The sequence below is a fragment of the Cyprinodon tularosa genome, unplaced genomic scaffold (assembly GCF_016077235.1).
Source record: "Cyprinodon tularosa strain WSP-4 unplaced genomic scaffold, ASM1607723v1 ctg751, whole genome shotgun sequence".
Taxonomy (NCBI): Eukaryota; Metazoa; Chordata; class Actinopteri; order Cyprinodontiformes; family Cyprinodontidae; genus Cyprinodon; species Cyprinodon tularosa.
In genome coordinates this window covers 1-21,752 of record NW_024039509.1, presented here as the reverse complement: position 1 = coordinate 21,752, position 21,752 = coordinate 1, and the positions used below count along the sequence as shown (strand labels likewise).

The window sequence follows — 21,752 nt, the reverse complement described above, 5'->3', positions numbered from 1 at the left end:
CAGAAGCAGAAAGTTAAGAGTCATCCAGGTTTTTATGTCTTCAGACATGCCTGTAAAATCCCTATGTAATGGATTAGCTTCATCTGGATTTATAGACAGATATAGCTGGGTATCATCAGCATAACAGTGGAAATTAATCCCATGCTGTCTAATAATTCTACCAATTGGGAGCATGTATAAAGTAAAGAGAATTGGTCCTAGCACTGATCCCTGTGGTACTCCACAGGTAACCTTTGAGCATGAGGAAGATCTGTCATTAACATGAACAAACTGAATTCGCTCAGATAGATAAAAATTAAACCAGTCTAGTGCTGTTCCTTTAATTCCAAAAAAATATTAAAATCTTTCTAAAAGAATATTATGATCAACTGGATCAAATGCAGCCCTGAGATCCACCAGGACGAGCACAGATACAAGTCCATTATTTGAGGCCATGAGAATATCATTAGTGACTTTCACCAGAGCTGTTTCAGTGCTATCATGAGCTCTAAAGCCAGACTGAAACTCTTCAAAAAGTTAATTATGGTGTAAGTGATCGCACACTTGTTTGGCAACTACTTTCTCAAAAATCTTAGATAAGAAAGGAAGATTGGATATAGGTCTATAATTGACCAAGTCATCTGGGTCAAGAGACGGATTCTTAAGCAGAGGTTTAATTACAGCAACCTTAAAAGCCTTTGATACACATCCCTGTAATAGAGATAGATTAAACACATCTTAAATGGAGGGGGAGATCAATGGGAATACCTCCTTAAATAACCTGGTTGGAACTGGATCTAACATACAAGCTGAAGGCTTAGATGAAGACATTTTGCTAACTCTGAAAGTTCAACTGGATCAAAGCAGTCTAAACCCGGTTTATATTCTATGGCTACCTTAGATGCTGCCCCACCCTCCAGAGATAAACCAATCGCAGATAGTAGAGTGCTAATGATCTTATTTTTAATAAGATCAATCTTATTTATAAAGAATCCCATAAAATCATTACTTCTAAGAGCAGGTGGAATGGACGGTTCAACAGAGCTATGGTTCTGGGTGAGTTTAGCAACTGTATCAAAAAGAAATCTAGGATTATTCTTATTCTCCTCTATTAATGAGGAGAAGTATGCTGCTCTTGCTTTACAAAGGCTCCTCTTATACAGCAGTAAACTACACTCACCGGCCACTTTATTAGGTACCCCATGCTAGTAACGGGTTGGACCCCCTTTTGCCTTCAGAACTGCCTCAATTCTTCGTGGCATAGATTCAACAAGGTGCTGGAAGCATTCCTCAGGGAGTTTGGTCCATATTGACATGATGGCATCACACAGTTGCCGCAGATTTGTCGGCTGCACATTCATGATGCGAATCTCCCGTTCCACCACATCCCAAAGATGCTCTATTGGATTGAGATCTGGTGACTGTGGAGGCCATTTGAGTACAGTGAACTCATTGTCATGTTCAAGAAACCAGTCTGAGATGATTCCAGCTCTATGATATGGCACATTATCCTGCTGAAAGTAGCCATCAGAAGTTGGGTACATTGTGGTCATAAAGGGATGGACATGGTCAGCAACAATACTCAGGTAGGCTGTGGCGTTGCAACGATGCTCAATTGGTACCAAGGGGCCCAAAGAGTGCCAAGAAAATATTCCCCACACCATGACACCACCACCACCAGCCTGAACCGTTGATACAAGGCAGGATGGATCCATGCTTTCATGTTGTAGACGCCAAATTCTGACCCTACCATCCGAATGTCGCAGCAGAAATCGAGACTCATCAGACCAGGCAACATTTTTCCAATCTTCTATTGTCCAATTTCGATGAGCTTGTGCAAATTGTAGCCTCAGTTTCCTGTTCTTAGCTGAAAGGAGTGGCACCCGGTGTGGTCTTCTGCTGCTGTAGCACATCTGCCTCAAAGTTGGACGTACTGTGCGTTCAGAGATGCTCTTCTGCCCACCTTGGTTGTAACGGGTGGTTATTTGAGTCACTGTTGCCCTTCTATCAGCTCGAACCAGTCTGGCCATTCTCCTCTGACCTCTGGCATCAACAAGGCATTTCAGCCCACAGAACTGCCGCTCACTGGATGTTTTTTTCTTTTTCAGACCATTCTCTGTAAACCCTAGAGATGGTTGTGCATGAAAATCCCAGTAGATCAGCACTTTCTGAAATACTAAGACCAGCCCTTCTGGCACCAACAAGTCACTCAAATCACCTTTCTTCCCCATACTGATGCTCGGTTTGAACTGCAGGAGATTGTCTTGACCATGTCTACATGCCTAAATGCACTGAGTTGCCGCCATGTGATTGGCTGCTTAGAAATTAAGTGTTAACGAGCAGTTGGACAGGTGTACCTAATAAAGTGGCCGGTGAGTGTATTTATCCTAACTAGGTAGAATTCCCGTAGGCCGGTGGAGCGATATTTTCTGTCCAGTTTCCTAGCAAGACATAGAATAACACAGAGATGACATGTGTTGTGAATTGGTGCTATAAAAATAAACTGAACTGAATTGAATAATATCAGAGGATGCTGGAAAACAGACAGACTGGATAGCAGCAAATGTGCAATAGTTGTCTAAATAGTATTTATAGTAAAATAGTTTTTATAGACAGCCATGCATACAGTTTACAAGCAAAAAAAACTACAAAAGAATAAAAAAAAAAAACAGTTGATTTTGGGGGGTTATTCTTTAAGATGTCTGACCTGTCGATCTGATGCCCTCAGGTGTTAAAACCTCTGATTTTTTACATTTTATATTATTGAAAAACATTCAACAGTTCAATTGAAACAATAAAACTCCCTCTAATCATACCTTATAATTTAATATCTTATTTTATTACTGCAAAAAAAATAAAATAAAACTTCCTTTTGTCTCTCTTCATCAATAAGAATACTTTGGGTTTTGTTGACATAAAGTCATCAAATGTAAAATAAAGAAATCTCATTTTATCTTTAAAAAAAAAAAGAAAAAAGGAGCAGATATGATTGAGTGAGCCCCAGAATAATTCTGCATCTTGGTCAGTACCTTTCACTGTATGAGGCCTCTGGTATCCATCAGAGTTACAGCCTAGATGGATGGATGTGTGACGGCTGGATGGAGGATTTAGGAGGGGATTGCCAATGCCCTGAGGATAAAGCAAGAGGGACCTAACAAACCCTTTGCCCTCCCCCTGTTGACTCCCCAGAGACCCTATTATACACCTCTGGAGTGGGGGGGGCAGGGATGCGCACACACATGCATAAAAACATGCACGCTTCTACTTATCCCCAAACACTCCTCCTCTGGCACACAAATAAAAATCCATCGGGGCCCGTTCTTTGACATTGATTTGTTTTTCTTCGCCCTTCCTCTCCCCCCATCATTTTTTCATCTCTCCTGTAGCTCGAGTTAGACTCCCCACTGATACACCACACAGTTATCCCCCCCCCCAGCCTCAGCTGAGGAGCAGGACTGACAGTGGAGGGGGCATCTTTCAGAGAAATAGAGATGAGACGGGGGGAGGAAGGCATGGAGGGGAGAAAGATTGACTTGCTGGCTGACGATGGAATGCTTCGCTCCCATCCCCGCTGTCCTGCTCCCACACATAGATCAGCAGCTGCCAGAATCAATATGAATCATAACCAATATTTGCCCACCGTCGCTGAACTTCAATCATCTCCCCAAGTGATTCAGTGAAGAATTGCAGCTGCATCACTTTGCACAAAAAAAAAACAAAACACAGCCACCTTTAGCGATCTAGAACTGAGACACTTTCTGCTTCCTCTCTGTCCTGCGTAGACTTCGAAGAGCCGGAGGATCCATCAACACGCTCCTTTTTCTCCGAAATTATCTCCTCCATCTCCGATGTTAAGTTCAGCCACAACGGGCGCTACCTGATGACAAGGGACTACCTCACTGTCAAGGTGTGGGACCTCCAGATGGAGAACAAACCACTGGAAACCTACCAGGTGACGTATTTTTCTTCTCCATCCTCCCAGCAAGGCAGAGGCGCAGTAACCAATGTACACTAACGGATGGCCAAAGCAGGTAGACGCCAGAAAGTCGCGGTCAATCTACACTGTTCCAAAAGGAAAATGAAAAACCACAACAACAATTTCAAGACTAACTATACTTTCCTGCAGCCTTTGCCAACAAATAGACACGTATTTTAGCAGCCATTCTGTCTAAATGAAAAGTCCAGGCTTGAGTTCTCAGGCGAACATCTTACTCATTGTCTTACCGACTTTTATCTATAATCGTTCTGCATAAAATTAATATTTACATGTACTAATATCTACATTAAATGGATTACTTATTGTTAAAGTAGTTATTTATCTCTGATTTCACTGAAGATTCATAGATGACTTGCAGAGACATAATTTTCTCTTTACCACATAAGACAAAATCCAGTTCTGAAAAGAGGATGAATTTGGTCTTTCTCATCTTTAATGATAGTATATTGATGTGCATAATTAACTGCAGTGTTTTTGTTGTTACTTTACGTATGAAAAATAAAATGTTAAATAGGTTAGAACATTCTACTTGAGAGTATTTGAGCTGCGCGGTGCAAAAGTGTGTCTGACGCGCGTTGGGCGGAGCTTCACTATCCTTTCTCTGCCTTGCAGCTATATTTGCTGTGATCAGTGGGAATAAAGTAGTTTTAATAGTAGTTTTTAAGTGAGAAAATACACCTGAAAACGTAATCAGTGCAGTCAGTTCATTCAGATTATCATCCTGCCTTCCAATATTTTTTCTGTCGGAGCCGCTCAGACCCCCACATACCAGCGGTGCGCCGACAGTAGGAATCCCTTCATCAGCAGCCTCTGGCCGGGTCGCCTCCTCGCGGTTCACGGCGGCAGCTGGTAGGTGTTTTTCATCTAAATAATCCAAACTGCAGGCAGCAGGATAATAAAAGCGAACATATTCTGCTGGCAGATTTCTGCATTTTAAGTTAATTTAGGCGTCAATATACTGTTTCAGAGGAGTGATCACAGCGCTCTGATAATCAGCGCTGTGTCTCTCTCCCTGCCAGCTCCCAGATCAGCTTCTCTGATTGGTTGACGCAGCGCCTCGAGCAGCAAAAATTCAATTTTTCCATCTATAGCAGAAGCGCGTTTGCGGCGCGTCAGATGCTTAAAGGCGCCCGACGCGCTGCTTCAGCTGCTCAAAACGTGCCGCGGGACCTTTTGCTGCGCCTTGTCGCGCGTCAACAATTGACTTTGCACGTAAACTCGCTGCTTCTGTCGCGCCAGCTGCGTCCAGTGTGATGCAGCATTAGTCATTCATTGCGTTCGCCTGTCTGCTAAGCTCAAAACAACCGCGCCTGGCTTGACGGAGAAACCAGGAGAACAGCTGTGCATATTTACGACAGTGCACTTTTACTTTCGCCCTCTGGGGGGAGCCTCGCTGGAAAATCAACACCGGTTGCATAGTATACCTTTAAATGTAAATTGTCTTGTTTCATTGGCAAAGTCTCTCACTTTCGTCCTCAATTGGAGAAAAAATGCACTTACTTTAAGAAAAAATTACTTACTTAGATTTCCATTTTTTGCAGTGGAAAAAATGGTAGGGGTTCCCAAAGGGGGTCAATGATTGGCCAAGGGTGGCCATGGCCACCCCTGGCCCCCCATCTAGCTCGACCCCTGCAGCTAGGAGCTCAATCTCGACTTAGATCGAAACAAAACTGATTGATTTGAAGATAATCAATCAGGATAATACTGTTTCTCCATCGCTCTGCTGGTCTGTAACTTCGTCATCTTCAACAATTAGAGGCCATATTGAATCAAGTACCTATTAGAGGAAAGTGTTGGTAGAGAAACAGCCTGAAGGAAAGAACCTCCCAACATGTGGTCATTAGGGTCAGATCCACCCTGTCTGATCCTGTGGCGGGTCATGATTGATAGGGTCATCAGGGGAGTTCTTCCTCCTCCCGCTGCCTAACATCTTAGCATAGATCACCAGAGCCAGAGGATTAGTGAGCGTGCAGCTTAAGGCAGGGGAGCTGAGGGTTTTCTGATGTAAGACGTTTTCTCACGAGAATCTAAATTGTTTTTCTTCAGGTCCACGACTACCTGAGGGGCAAACTCTGCTCTCTGTATGAGAACGACTGCATCTTTGACAAGTTCGAGTGCGTCTGGAACGGATCGGACAGGTGAGACGTTTCATTCGATCGTCACAGAGCTCAGTCAGGCGAATCCATGCGGAAATCATTGTGACCCTCATCTTGATTTTTCTTTTCCTTCTCATTAAGCGTCATAATGACCGGTTCCTACAACAATTTCTTTCGAATGTTTGACCGGAACACCAAACGGGACGTCACGCTGGAGGCGTCCAGAGAGAACAGCAAACCTAGAGCTATTCTGAAGCCTCGAAAGGTACGTCACTGCGTATAAAGCTGGTAAAGATTCTCAGTCATCCAGATCATGTCATTCCAAAAAAGTAAAAAAACAATCCATGGACTTTGTTTCCAAGTTTGAAGACGTTTCACTTCCCATCCAGGAAGCTTTTTCAATTCAAAATGTCAGAAATAGCGTTGGGTTCGAAGCTTTATACAGTAGCCCAACGAAGCCTTCTGTTTGCTTAGAAAACATCCAAATTGAAACGGACGAATGGTTGGGGTTGCCATGATCCCTTTCCGCCATCATCGCAACCCCAACCCCTTTACAGGGGAACAGAAGACCTCGCATTTTCAGCCAGGCCAAGAATTCCCTTTAACAACCCCCCTTTCAGAGACATAGACAGGTATGGGGCATTGTAGGCGAAGAACAGAGACAAATTACCCCCATTTCAAAGGGGTGGACCCATTCGTCTGTTTCAATGTTATGTATGTATGGATATATATATATACATATATATTTTTGTCTTCTAACCAAATTGATTTTCTTTTAATCAGGTTATTTATTTGTAATTTTATAACCTGAAACATAAAAATTTGAACATAACTCTAATTTTTAACATTAAACATTACGTGCTAACACTTAATCAGTACTTTAGTAGCCTTTTTTATTCTCACTTTAGCAATTCCTTAAATAACTACTTTTTTCCTATGTAACAAATGGTTAAAGTAGTTTTTAGGGATTCTTTTCCCCCTTTTGCATAACAGAGCAACAATAACCTTAATGATATTAGTTTAGTTTTGATCCAAATCTAAGATTAGTGATAATAAATATGATGTCTAAGGTGGTTGAAGTGTTTCTGTAGATAAATCTTACCTTTAACTAACGCCACAGTTTGTTACAAGTTACAAATGATCACATTCTGCAACGGCAATAGTAAGAGAAGGGAAACAAAAAACCTTGTGGTTCGTTGTCTTTTGACTTTCCTCACAGCACCGCAGTGAAGAAAGCCATCAATTAACAAAAATGAAAGTTTGTTTTTCAAAACTTTAAAATGTTGACTTTAGATTAAAATAAAACCAGGAAGAAATTGTCTTATCTTCACTGAAAAAATGTAAATCTAAATAATTCATTTCTTCTTAAAATAAGTGCATTTTTTTTTTTTAAATTGAGGATGGAAGTGAGACACTTTGCCAATGGAACAAGACAATTTACATTTGAAATAAGAAAAAAACTATTGCATTGTCTTATTTCAAGTGCATTTATCTAATTATCTTATTTTAAATGTAAAAATACTCATTCCATTGGCAAACTATCTTATTTACCTGCTCAAATTAAGGGTAAATACACTTAATTTAAGAAATTTTTACTTACGTTTTTGCAGTGTTGTCAAGGATTCTAAAGCAGCCCTAGTCCCGCCTCCTCGACTGTGCTGAATGTGTGACAGTTAAATTTAATTCACTGTGTGCTCATGCACAGAACCATGAAATAATCATATTCCCTTCATAAAATCATTAAATTTGGTTATTTCCAGTTTAAATATATTAAAGACGCATTTAAATAATTAAATTATAATGATTAATTTATTGTATTGTGGCCCTCATGACTTTCCATATAAGGAAGGCTCACCAGAGGCTGACAGAAATACTGAAGGAAACAGCGCCATCTGCTGGTATTTTTCTGCATGTGGCAACTAGGATTTTTATGAAGGTGGATTATTTAAAGGTCCTAATGCCAGTCTGTAATCACCCAAAAACTTTAGATGCTTTCTAGACAGCTGCAGATGATTAAATACAATCAGTTTAAAATGTGCAGATTTTAGGAACCATTAAAATCAAGTGTTGATTAAATGCAATTATTAAATTAATGGTTCTATTATAATATATATCAGTCATGGAGGGTTGCAGCTTCTTCTTATGGAAGAGGATTAGGGCCACTGAAAAAAAAAAAGTTAACTGATTTTTAAATTTTATTTCAGTTTAACATGGGGAAAAAGTCAGAATTCTGACTTTTTTCTCAGAATTCTGACTTTTTTCTCAGAATTCTGACAGCTAACAAACATGTTAGCATCAAGCCATAGCCATGTCTGTTTTATAGACTAGCTCTCTTGTTTTAATGACCTTCTGCTCCTCCATTAATGAGGGGACCCCTCGGGCACGTAAAAAGTTGCCTAATTCCGCCATTTTCCACCAATGTGTCACTGGCCATCTCAAACAACTCACATCTTTGTCAGTGAAGCTGAGTGCTCCCACATCGCTTCCTTCATGGTATCCATCTACATTAAGATCCAAAATTATGAGATTAAAGTCAGAATTCTGACTTTTTCCCATATTAAACTGGAAAAAAAAATTAAAAATCAGTTAACTTTTTTTTTCCAGTGGCCGTAATCCTCTTCCGTATATTCTCGATTATATCTCCCCTAAAAATGTGATTTCTTTTTAGTTGTTCAGAAAAAATATGATAAAAAAAAAACATCATTGCTGTTTCTTCAATGCCAAATCTGATGTAGAAATAATAAATACAGATAGAACATTGAAAAGATTCCTGACATAAGAGAATGTCAAACAGCTGAGTGTCCCTCTGCGCTTTCAGGTTTGCGTCGGTGGGAAACGACGGAAGGATGAGATCAGCGTAGACAGCCTGGACTTCAGCAAGAAGATCCTCCACACCACGTGGCATCCGCACGAGAACATCATCGCCGTAGCGGCCACCAACAACCTCTACATCTTCCAGGACAAAGTGAACTAATAAGGCAGCCCGCCCCCCCCCATTGACTGTGGACCCACACAGACGTGCGGGGCTCCTGTCTTAACCCCCCCCCTCCCCTCCCCTCCCCCATCCTCAGACTCTATTTTAAAAGAGTCAAGTGTTATGAGGAATTGAACACTGAAACAGATCAGATGCATTTCTAGAAAACGACTTCTGGTTTCATTCATGCGGAAAACCGAGGGATTGAATCCTGTGGGTTTATGCAACACGAAGGATCGTTGCATGAATGATGTTATGTAGCAGCCCTCTGGACCCTGAAGAAACAGGCGGATAGGTGAAGTAAAAGAGCACAGAGACGGGAAGCCGGCTCGTCTTCATGTAGCGCCAGTCCCCCCCCCCCCCCCCCCCCCTATAATGCTTTGAGATGAACCCTCTGAGCCTCTGATTGAGGTCCTGGACGAAGAGGAGACTGTTAATGCCTGAACCCCAGAAGCTGCTCCAGTCTCACCGGTTTGGGCGTCTGTTATTCTTTTATGTGAATGAAGCCCCCCCGGGCGCCGTGAGTCCAATTTCATTTAAAGACGTCGGTTTTCTCGAGTCCTTTTCTTGGTGGGTGAGTCTGTTTAGAAGCTGTGGTGCCTTCTTTTGGTATGTGGGGGCTTTGATGTAGTGGACGAGGGAGGGAGGGAAGGGACTGTGTGAATGTGTTAAATTAAATGTTATCTTAGGGATTTCGTTTCTGTTTTTTTCAACTTTCTTTACCAATGAAAGTATGAATAAAGCTTCAGTTAGAGAAAGTGTTGCAAATAATGACAAAGAGGAGACATTGATGTTCGTTGATCTCATTTTTTTTTCAAAGTAAAGTTAAAGCAACACATTTTTCTTTGAAGTGTTTTTTTTTCTTCCTTTTAATAAAACAGTCAAAAGTCTGCTAAATGTTCCCTTGTTTTCATAGTGCTGAAAATGATTTATAGGTGATAATTTGATTGGAACTTAAACTAGAATATGGTGGCATCACTGTGCTGCTCTAGATTATTTTGCATGCGGATTCGACAGTCCAACATCTGCAGATCATTTCAAGCACAATGAATGCTTTTTCTTCTTCTTCTTCTTCTCCCTAAAAGATGTCGACTTAATCGGTTTTATATGAGATTGTTCCAAAGCTTGTTGCATGTTCGTTCTCTGGAGGAAGACGGGCGATGACGGGCAGCGGCGGGTCGTCTCACAGAAATCGGCTTGGACTCTGTAAAATCAGGGAATATCTGTGTGTGAGTCTGTTAACAGTGGTATCTTCTAAACTGCCCTTCTTTGTGACACATCTAACTGAAACAAACCAATTTTTATAGCTCAGAATGTATCACAATGCAAGGAATTACCATGCAGTCTTTATGCTTAATGGACTTACTTTGAATAAAAAAAAACAATAAAGATTTGCAGCTCAATGCCTGCTAGTTTGGACTCTTCTCTGCTGAATTAAACATGGATCATAGTTATATTTATATGTTCTGTCTAGGATCAGCTCAGCTTCTGGTGTAACGTCGCCCTCTTGTGGAAAAGAAGTGGTTTAGCGATCAGAATCAGAAATACTTTAATAATCCCAGAGGGATTTTGTTACACGCTCCAGTTACAGTTTTATATATATATATATATATACATATATACATATATATACACACATCCAACTATACAATATAATAAAGATAAAAAATAAGAATAAAAAGAGATTAAATATATACACATATAGCTCTTCTTTATATATATATGTACATATATCTATGCATATGTAAAAACTAAATCCAAATAAAGTGAAAATCCAAGTAAAGTGATATGTGGCGTGCAACAATAGTGCATAAATGTCATTTCATACCCCATCATACCTGACTGATAAAAAAGACAAATCAAGTAGAATATTGAGCAGAAACATTTATGCACTTTGAACTTTTCCTTATTTGGCAAAAACAGCAAACCTCTGAGGATTATTTGTGATTATTTGCTTATAATTAAATTATAAAGAGGAAGGAAATAGATGCATGATTTCTATAGAAGTTCTGCAGGTGTATAAGTACTTCAAACAGGGTTTGTAGAGCTTGGTAAAAGGTAATATATTGAATGATCTCAAATTAAAACCATTGAAAAGTGCTAGAAGGTAACAGAATGTGAGTTTGTAGTAAATTTTTCATCTTCCCCTTCAACATGTTCTGGCTTTTCCATTAATGCTAACTGTATTTCAAGTTAATTTACCTGTGAAATCTGTATAAAAATGTAACTGCACTCGATTGGTTCTGCTGGTTGACCTGCTGTGTGAAATACACGCCGTTAGAACCACCTAAGAGTCATTTTGTGGCTCACCGTGGGAAAATGTAACTCTTCACAACTTTCGGTGACTATAAAACTGAATAAGTTAGTTGAACTGAATGATAAATGCCTTAAGCCATTTATTTCCTCAGACCATTAAGTTGAACAGAAAAATCTAATTGAATATGTTAAAGTAAAAGGGTAATTTATATTTTAATGTTTATTCTGTAATTTGAACTGAAGACCACTTAGATTCCTACATTTAAAGGAAAAGTTCGGTCAGGAAGGAATAATCAATGGATCATTATTTATACCTAAAACTAATATGTTCAAGGTGATTTAATGAATTTAGCTTTAATCAGCAAAAAAAAAAAAAAAAAAAAACTAATTCGCTGCAATCACTGAGTATAGGAGCGGCCATTTTTGCCCAAATACAGTAACACCTCACTCCTGACATCTTCCGACTAGTTAAAATGACAATGCCCAATACCATCGAACTTCTGGTCAGGAAAGAACACGTGATAAAAATGTTTTCAAGATGACTTGGATAATATCGCGTTGTGACAAACACCAGATACAGCACTGGGACTTGATCAACAGCCGATACCGCACCGTGAGGTCACAAACCGGTAGAGTTCTTTGACAAATATGGATGCCTCCAGTAAAGCACATTGACATGAAAATTACTCTTAATTAAAAACACTTCATTTCTTAAAGGAATAGTACACCCAAAACATGATTAGCCTTCATTTTCTACTCACCCCCATGCTGAACAACACTCTGGAGTACTTTTTTGATATCTCAAATGCATCTGGAGATCTGGGAGGCTTCTTGCTGTCTGCTGACATTCAAATAATGGAGGTCTATGGCGCCCGAGGCAGAAAGGTCCATAAAAGTCCACAAAAAACGTGTCAATATTCCTCCATACTGCTCGTCCAATGTATTCCAAGTGTCCTGAGTGGGTAGCGTCCAGAATTTACTCGAAACGAAGTCATTTAGAATGTTTTTAGAGCATAAACAGTAGTGTATAGGATTTCCATCAAAAAAGTACTCCAGAGTGTTGTTCAGCATGGGGGTGAGTAGAAAATGAATGCTAATCATGTTTTGGGTGTACTATTCCTTTAAACAGGATGTAATAATTTCATACTTAAAGTACTTTCAGGAGTAAATATGACCAGACTTCTCCTTTACGTGCCACCGTAACGTTGATAGTGTAGATATGTTTTCAAGTGTGATGCAGAGTCTTGATTAGAAAGTCAACAGTTCAGCAGTCTGATGTTGGTGGGGAAAAAGCTGCTGCAGAATGTGCTGACCCTGCATTGAATGCTCTGAAGCCTCTTCCCAGAGGGCAGCAGGGAGAACATTGATGATGTTACGGGCTCGGGACATGCAGCACTGGGATGAAATGTCTATAATGGAGAGAAGAGGAGCCCCCATGATCCTCTCTGCTGTTCTCACCACTCTTCTCAGAGTGGTGAGAACGGTCGACTTAAGGAAGAACTGGCCTAACCAGGCTCTACTGCTCATCAATAGCTCAGAGTGTTGAACCCACAGCATAGTTGCGGAAAAAAAAGGAAAAGCCCATGTTTTATTCCTAAAGGGATAAAACTTGACTTGATCTTGGAAAACAGTCTGACCGTTGGAGTTTCCTAAAGCTGGAGCTGAAAGCTGTGGAGGCGTTCTGATGTGGCTGTGAAATTGACACGAGTGCATGTCCTAGCTAACAGTGCTACTGCCGTTAGCTTTAACTCATGTTGCATTTAAGCCTTGTCATCAGAGCTGTTGGTTTTCAACGAGGAATTACAGAATATTTGGTTCAGTTGAGACTTTCTCAGTAACTCCATCAATGTCCCTGATTGTCTAGTAGTCAGGATTCAGCGCTTTCACCGGTGCGGCCTGGATTTTGATTCCCGGTCAGGGAAGTTGTGTTGTAGGTGAAGTGGCAGCCTAGTGGTTGGGGCATTGTGCTTGGAGTTCAGAGGTTTTAAGTTTGAGCCCCACTCCCACAGACTGCCACTCTGGGTCTCTGAGCAAAGACCCTTAACCCCACACTGCTCCCCGGGTGCCGCGCAATGGCAGCCCACTGCTCCCCAAGGGGATGAGTTAGATGCAGAGAGTTCCTTTTGTTGCTCTGTACTTGTGACAGTGGAAATACAATACCAAAAGCTGGAAAAATCAATGGCCAGCATCTGGCTTTTTGGTAGTTCAGCAGTACTGCCAGTAGATGGCGCGATGTCAGTTTATGTCAGCTTATAGCGCCCAGTAAAGTTCTATTTAGGCTCAAAAAGGACGAGCAAAACACTAAAAAACAACATTTTTTTAGATTTGAAATAAGAAAACACAATTGAAATGTCTTTTTTCAAGTGCATTTTATCGAATTATCTTATTTTAAGAGTAACAGTACTCATTCAATTGGCAAACTATCTCATTTACCTACTCAAATTAAGGGTAAATACACTTAATTTAAGACATTTTTACTTATTTCTAGATCATTTTTCCAGTGTAGATGTAAAATGGACTTAATACTAATGCCTGCTGTTTACGTTTGTATGCTCTGGTTCCTCTTGACATCTATGCACTATTGTGTAATCCATCAGAAAATTGTTTGAGCCGTAATGTGAAAAGATATGTTTTCTTTAAGTTAAATTGCACCTTATGTTTTAGTCTGTCCCGATTCTCTAACAAATGCTTTTATAGAAAACATCCAAAAGGTGCATAATTACCATACAAACTGTAATCAACATCTCATGTGGATTGCATTAAATTCATATACATGAAATCTCTAATGTAAATTGGTTGGATTATATTTCATTTGTACTTATTATACAGCAGGTTTTCCTATCTCCTAATTGGCCCCATGAGGGTTCAGTCTGTTCGCTTTTAGCCAGCTGGGGACAGCAGCTGTCAATCAAACTGCTCTTTATAACTCACCACAGGGTCTGCATCTCTGCGTCTCAGGGTAAAGCAGAGCACAGGCAAGAGCTCCGCTATTAACTCCTGAATGACAGCAAACTACTTCTTCTCATCGGACCTCTTCAGCAACCTTTGATCGTTTCTTTGGCTATCACGGAATTCGCCGATTTTTCTTTTTCTTGTGAAATCGTCATCTCTTTAAACATCGATGGATAAGCTGGTTGGAAGCAACGCGACTGTGGAGAACAACTCCTTAAACAAGTGGACATTCAATGAACCTGGCTTGTTCCACCATCGGGACACAAATGAGCTCAGGGTGTTGGTGCCAACAATTCTGGGAGTCATCTGTGTTTTAGGTGTGGCTTGTAACCTCACTGCAATGGTCATTCTGTTCTCGAATGCCCACAGGGGCAAACTATCCCTCATCAATTCACTTATCTTTAACCTGATGTTCGCCGATGGGATGGTGTTGATGTTCACCGTCCCTTTCAGGGCTGTGTCCTACTCCAAGGCGAGCTGGAACCTGGGGTGGGTGGTGTGCAAGACGGCGGACTGGTTCCTTCACTCCTGCATGGTGGCAAAGAGCCTCACGGTGGCTTTCATGGCCAAAGCCTGCAGCCAATATGTGTCAAACCCGACCAGGCAGGTGAGCATCCACCTGGGCGCCATCCTGGTGATTCTCTTCTTCATCTGGCTGTCTGCCTGCTCTGTCACTATTCCACTGTGGCTGTTTGCTGGGATGCACAGAGAGATCCATGGACTTGTGTGTGAGCTAACGGTTCCTCCAGAAGCTAAAGACTTTATGTCTGTGTATGTCAAAGCGTACCCTTTGGCGGTCTTCTGCGCACCTCTTAGTTTTGCCCTGATGTATTTTTGGAAGGCTTATGGCCACTGTCAACGTCGCTCCAGTAAGTCTCAGAACCTGCGCACACAGATTAGATCCAGAAGGCTCACCTTGATGCTTTTCAGCCTCACCCTGGCCATGGCTCTCCTGTGGCTGCCTCAGTGGGTGGTATGGGTTTGGGAGCGTCATCTTGCTGAGAAAGAAACTGAAGGAGTTCAGCCATTGAGTTCCTCTCCTCCCCTTTTCCTCACCCTCTCTGCTCAGCTTCTCACCTTCTCTCTGTCGTTGGTGAACCCTCTGATTGTCCTCTTCCTTTCCGAGGAGTTCAGAGAGAGTTACCGGGGGCTGTGGAGGCGTCTCACCCTGCGCAAACAGCCTCCACCAAAACCAAAGTCTGGACCTCACAACCCTACCTCTCTTCACTCCCTTGTCCCAGACCAGAGACATCAGGGCAGTTGAGGGGAGAGAGGGGGCTCCATCTCAGCTCAAGCCAGGAAATCAGCAGTGAGGCTCAGCCTACGATAGAGCAAGGCAAACCTAGATGGGACGGAGAGGCAGACAGGGTGAGCCTTAAAGACGGGATTGTCTTACCGGACGTTGAACAGTTCTGGCAGGACAGGGAGACCGGATTAAACACAGATGAAAACGATCCGGTTCCGTGGGAGAACCAGACCAAAGAAGAGAAAAAATAACAACGACCTGTGAAGCTAATTACCGAAACACCTCTCCCAACTGCTGCAATGTAAATTATTGTTGTGCTTGTCTTCTCTTGTGTGTACGATATTGTTGAAAGGTAAGAGTTGCAATCAGAGTGAGTGTGTAATACAAATAGAGAAGTGTCATCTGCATATGTGATCACTTTTTGCAGTTTGTAAGGTGATCATTAGTAAAACTTTACTATTATTCGTAAGAAAAATACTTTATTTCCACTTAAAGTCTGAACCGTAAATAGTCAAAAAGCAGCTTTTCTGTTTTTGCCCTTACTTAAACTCAATTTAACCTTAAACAGCAAAATATATCGATGTGTAATAATTACGATTATTAACATAGGAAAGTGGTTTGTGTGTAGATATAGAAGTGACGTTGAAAGGTATTTCTTTACTTTAGATATTAAGTAGATTTATTTTCAAAGTGTGTCTTAATAGAAAATGTTTTAAATAAACATGCCGTCAAAATCCCTGAGTTGGAGTGTACGTTTTTGTCGAGTTGGGTTGTATTCCACGTTGGAGCGATTGGTGAGTTTTCCCACACTAATAGAGACCCTTCATTGGAGGGATTCCCGCAGGCACTGAGTCATTAAGCATGTTTTCATGGGGAAATCCTTTTGAACTACCATGGGTTCTAATTAAAGCTTTCGTCTGAGCTTAGGTGAGGTGTCAGTGGTCTCTCCTGTGTGGTTCTAATTAGCTAAATTTCTAAATTGGTTTGAAGTAATGTATATAAAGACATCTAGCAATGATTTACCTTTAATTACTATCATAAATACTGGTTATTTGGTTAGCAGATAAGATCATGAGTGATCAAATTAACAGAATCAGGGTCATTAAACTGTTAAAAAAGTGTAAAAAATGTAAGAAGCATTAATCTTAGTTCCCTAACAACTGGTGTTTTCTCTCTCTTCCTATGTGACATTTCCCCCTCATTGATTATTAATGTTGACCTTTCATTGCCAGAGGAAACTGACTCAATCAGAACAACACATTACTGTGTCTCCCACCATCAGTTCCCGGGGTTCTGACCCGACCATATATAGTGAAGGTGCAGGATAATGGACGCAAAAACATTTAGCCCTGACCGGGAAAATAATCTACTTTTTCTCTGAATTTTGTGTTACCAGGTACAGATAGAAACTAAAGGTGTTGTTACAGCTAAAACATTTGATGGTTATCCCCCCCTCTGTTGTTAACACCTCTGGCCTGAGCATTTACCCTGTTAAATCAGCCGGTAAAACTACAGCAGTGGGATTTGATCCAATTTCAGCACAAAGCCTCGTGCCTTGTAGTGTTAATTTTAGCAGCCATTTTTAAATTTAGTTTCAGGCCCTGTCAACACAAAGCCAAACCCTGGCCTAAACGCACAAATTTTTCACCAAACCAGCCTCTCATCCATACGAAGCCGGCGTTTCGGGGGTCTGTAAACAATCTTTTTTTTATTCAGCCTTCAGAGTGGGAAGATTTTGAAACGCCGTTTTCACGTTCTAACCTTTTTTCTTTTACACGCATGCGTCATAGCGTCGCCTCTAAACACGCATGCGCGACACAGTATCAAACCAACAATGGCGCCGTACTGTGTTGAATGGTTGCTGCTCATGCTACTCACCCTGCTGTCGGGCTTACAACAGAATCTTCTTCTTCTGGAATATCTCCAGGAAGAACAGAGCAATATCGACCACATAGTTCAGCACCTGAATTTGACTGAACCACGAAAATGGACCCGCAGGGCAACCATGTATAAATATTACTGCGCATGCCCAAAATTTCGTCGCCTATTTTTGCTTTGGCACCACAGCGCCACTTACAGGCCTGGCATACATTTTGCAGCGTTTTCATGCATTGATGTGGTCGATCACATTTATTTTACGTCTTCGTCTTTACGACAAACGTTCTGGAAAATATTAGCGTTTCGTGTTCGTTTTGACTTCGTGTGGACGGGGCCTCAGTTTTAGTCCGGTTTCAGCATCGCTTGTTAGTTTTTATCACATTTAGTCGACATCATCCCATTTTTATTTAGTCTAGATTTAGTTGACTATAAGTCGAGCATTTTAGTCTTTATTTTCGTCCAAGAAAATATAATTTTATTCGTTTAGTTTTAGTCAACAAAAAACGTCAACATTTTAGTCTAATTTTAGTCAGGACATCATTTTAACCTTTTACTTTTTTGTCAGCAGATAATATTTAACATTTCCTAAAATTATTTCACATTTCAACATTTTCTCTCATCTTTTTGATAAAAAAAACACAATTTTAAGGAACAGATGCAGACATGGAAGATGTTCTGACAATATTTGCATATTTACTTTGAACATTGTTAAGGTTCAAAGACACAAACACAAATGCTTGTATTAAAACAAATGAAATACACCTGACAAAGGAAACAAATAAATAAAATAAAGTGTCTTATGAACTTAACACAAGTGCTGGCTGTTTAAAGCTAGTTCACATAGAATAATAAAATAAATAGATTTGAGGTCAATTCTGTGAGAGAAAAAACTCCAACTGATACAACAAAAGTGCCAGCTAGTTCACATGGTATATGAAGGTACAGTATTTAAGGTGGAACAAGGCAGAGCTTGCTGGTCCTGAGAGTCAGCTTTGTATTTGCTGTGGGCAATTAAGGAAGCTTGTATAGCTGACCTGTCATTGTTTCTGGGTGGTTGTTGGTGTATCTTCAATCTGGAACAGAAATTAATACAATATCAGTGTAGATGCACACCTTGGAATCAACAAGATAAAAAACTACGAATTAAATTGATATAAACAGTACAGTACAACCTGAACTTATACTTGGACCTCTATGAATGAGGTCAAACATATTTACCTTGGTTTTATATCGCAGATGATCGCTGTTTTAGAAGACTGAATCATTTTCAGAAGATAGTTGTACTAATCATGATCTTTAACATACTAACTGTGGTTTGTTCTGAATTTTCCTCTCAGTACTTTATGGTCTGACTTTGCAAGGTTGTCCATATAATATTTGATACTTTCTTCTTAATAATCAGTCTTGTTAAATTCAATTCAAATTAATTCAGTTTATTTATATAGCGCCAAATTCACAACACATGTCATCCCAAGGCACTCTACAGTTCACCAGATCATCCAGTCAAATTGATACAAAGTTTTCTATCTAAGGAAAACCAGTTGATTGCATCGACTCATTGACTCAAATACAATCCCTCACACTAAGCATGCTTGTAGCGACAGTGGAGAGGAAAAACTCCCTTTTAACAGGAAAAAACCTCCAGCAGAACCAGGCTCAGTGTGAGCGGCCATCTGCTGAGGCCCACTGGGGTTCAAGGAGACAGAAGCAGAGACACAAAAAGCAGCTGTAAAAGGCAGCCGCATCACGGTCAGAGAAACAGGACCACACTGGAAAACAGGCCGATCTCCAGCCTCTATAAACAAGGGTGTTGATGGAAGCAGCACAGCTGATGTTTCTTTCCAGGATGGAGTCACAGCCAAACAGGAACAGACCAGATGAAGCTACTATGAGAAAAAGCAGAGAGAGCAGAACGTTAGAGATTGAACTAACAGATTCTGCAGAGTGGGAGAATAGAGATAGAATGAAGCAGAATGATGAAATGGGGGTCCCTATGTCCTCCAGCAGTCTAAGCCTATAGCAGCATAACTATAGAGATAGCTCAGGATAACCTGAGCCACTCTAACTAGAAGCTTTATCAAAAAGGAAAGTTTTAAGCCTAGCCTTAAAAGTAGACAGGGTGTCTGCCTCACGGACTAAAACTGGTAGTTGGTTCCACAGGAGAGGAGCCTGAGAACTAAAAGATCTGCCTCCCATTCTACTTTTAGAAATTCTAGGAACCACTAGTAAACCTGCAGATTGAGAGTGAAGTGCTCTGTTAGGAACATAAGGAACAATCAGATCTCTGATATCAGATGGAGCTTGGCCATTTAAGGCTTTATATGTGAGAAGGAGGATTTTAAATTCTATTCTGGATTTAACAGGAAGCCAATGAAGAGAAGCCAGGATAGGAGAGATATGATCTCTCTTTTTCATTTTCATTAGAACTCTGGCTGCAGCATTTTGGCCTTCCATCTACAGTTTGTGGACTTCCTGATAGTAAAGAATTACAATAGTCCAGCCTTGAAGTAACAAATGCATGGACTAGTTTCTCAGCATCACCCCTGGACAGGATATTCAGAATTCAGTTTATTTGTATAGTGCCAAGTCATCTGAAGGCACCTTACAGTTCACCAGATCATAGAGTCAGATTGGTTCAAGATTTTCTGTCTACAGTGCATTAAATGATCTAGAAATAAGTAAACATTTCTTAAATTAAGTGTATTCACCCTTAATTTGAGTAGGTAAACGAGATACTTTGCCAATGGAATGAGTAATTTTACTCTTAAAATAAGATAATTAGATAATATGCACTTGAAATAAGACAATGCCATTGTGTTTTCTTATTTTAAGTGTAAATTGTCTTGTTTCTTTGGTAGAATGTCTCTTTTACCTCCTCAATTCAAGAACAAATGCACTTATTTTAAGAAAAAACGGACTTATCTAGATTAAAATTTTTTGCATTGTAAGGAAAACAGGCTGATTGCTTTGACCCATTGACTCGACAGCAATCCCTTGCACCAAGCTTGTTTGTAGCGACAGTGGAGAGGAAAGCTCCCTTTTAACAGGAAGAAACCTCCAGCAGAACCAGGCTCAGCAGGAGGGGCCATCTGCCGAGGCCGACTGGGGTTCAAGGAGACAGAAGTGGACAAAGAAGAAGCAGACAACCAAACGGCAACCAGCACAGGCGGCCTTGTCTAGGTAACACACAACCAGTCAGATGAGCTCCGAGCCAGCTCCCATGTCAAAGTACAGTATGAAAGAGAGCTTTTACAGTTAGTCAGAGAAACAGGACTACACTGAAAAACAGACCTAGCTCCAACATCTATAAACAAAGGTGTTGATGGCAGCAGCACAGCTGATATTTCTCTCCATGATGGTGTCACAGCCAAACAGGAACAGACCAGATGAAGCTACTATGAGAAAAAGCAGAACATAGCATTTGAGATTAAACTGACTATACTGTAAAATGGGAGAATAGAGATAGAATGAAGCAGAATGATGAAAAAGGGGTCCCTATGTCCTCCAGCAGTCTAAGCCTATAGCAGCAGAACTATAGAGATAGAGAAGGATAACCTGAGCCACTCTAACTATAAGCTTTATCAAAAAGGAAAGTTTTAAGCCTAGCCTTAAAAGTAGACAGGGTGTCTGCCTCACGGACTAAAACTGGTAGCTTGTTCCACAGGAGAGGAGCCTGATAACTAAAAGATCTGCCCTGAAAATTTTGACATTATTAAAATTACCTTACAATCTTTCAAAGGTTCTTAGAAAGCAGCAGTTTCTGCTCTAAGGTGACACTGATATCCTCCCTCTTTAAACTACTGCTTCCTTTATTGATGCAGACATTTCTATTTACCTTTCATGAAAGACTCAGGTTTGGATGGGTACATTTTCTGGTTTTGGTTTGTTTCTGTTTGATAAATAAAGGCAGCTTGTTTTTTATTATATTGTTTCCTCCACCTTACTTTAAATTTAGATCATTGTAAAATCTAATTAGGACCAATTTGACTACTTCCTGGTAAATCAGAGGTTAGGACTCAAACACGATACATTTTTTAGATCAATATAGTGAATCTTCAACAATTAAAGTTAAATGAATTCCGGAAATCAATGAATTAAAGAGAGAAATTTCGTTAAAGTAGCAATCCATATGTGGTGACACAGATAATCATTTTGAACAAATACAACGTCTAAGATTCTTTGAACGTAATCTAAATATTTATTCAAAAAAGGAAAACCTAAGTCTGTAGCCTGATATCCATTTCTGTAGTTTAGTTTAGCCGATTTATTTATATATCTGGATTAAAGAATGTTTGTTTTCCCAGTAAAAAAAAAAGACTTTTGTTTTGTGAACTTGTTTTTTCCCTCACATAGTGTAACACATCAAACTGAGAA

At 40.4% G+C, this 21,752-nt stretch overlaps 2 protein-coding genes across 3 annotated transcripts in view; both read left to right on the top strand.

The window, feature by feature from the left end:
- The window catches only part of LOC119773232 (serine/threonine-protein phosphatase 2A 55 kDa regulatory subunit B beta isoform), a 108,301-nt gene extending 98,889 nt beyond the window's left edge, over nucleotides 1-9,412 (top strand). For both annotated transcript variants that reach the window (XM_038270130.1, XM_038270132.1), the window contains exons 7-10: nucleotides 3,762-3,931; nucleotides 6,023-6,114; nucleotides 6,214-6,337; nucleotides 8,891-9,412. In XM_038270130.1, the coding sequence (XP_038126058.1) occupies nucleotides 3,762-3,931; nucleotides 6,023-6,114; nucleotides 6,214-6,337; nucleotides 8,891-9,046 (542 nt within the window). In that variant the 3' untranslated portion in view covers nucleotides 9,047-9,412. The remainder of the gene's footprint in view (nucleotides 1-3,761; nucleotides 3,932-6,022; nucleotides 6,115-6,213; nucleotides 6,338-8,890) is intronic.
- Nucleotides 9,413-13,780: 4,368 nt separating this feature from the next.
- Nucleotides 13,781-16,234, top strand: gpr151 (G protein-coupled receptor 151). The gene is given in 2 exon segments (XM_038270133.1): nucleotides 13,781-15,480; nucleotides 15,483-16,234. Coding segments are annotated over 2 exon segments (1,326 nt in total). The 5' UTR covers nucleotides 13,781-14,423; the 3' UTR covers nucleotides 15,752-16,234.
- The last annotated feature ends 5,518 nt before the right edge of the window (nucleotides 16,235-21,752 follow it).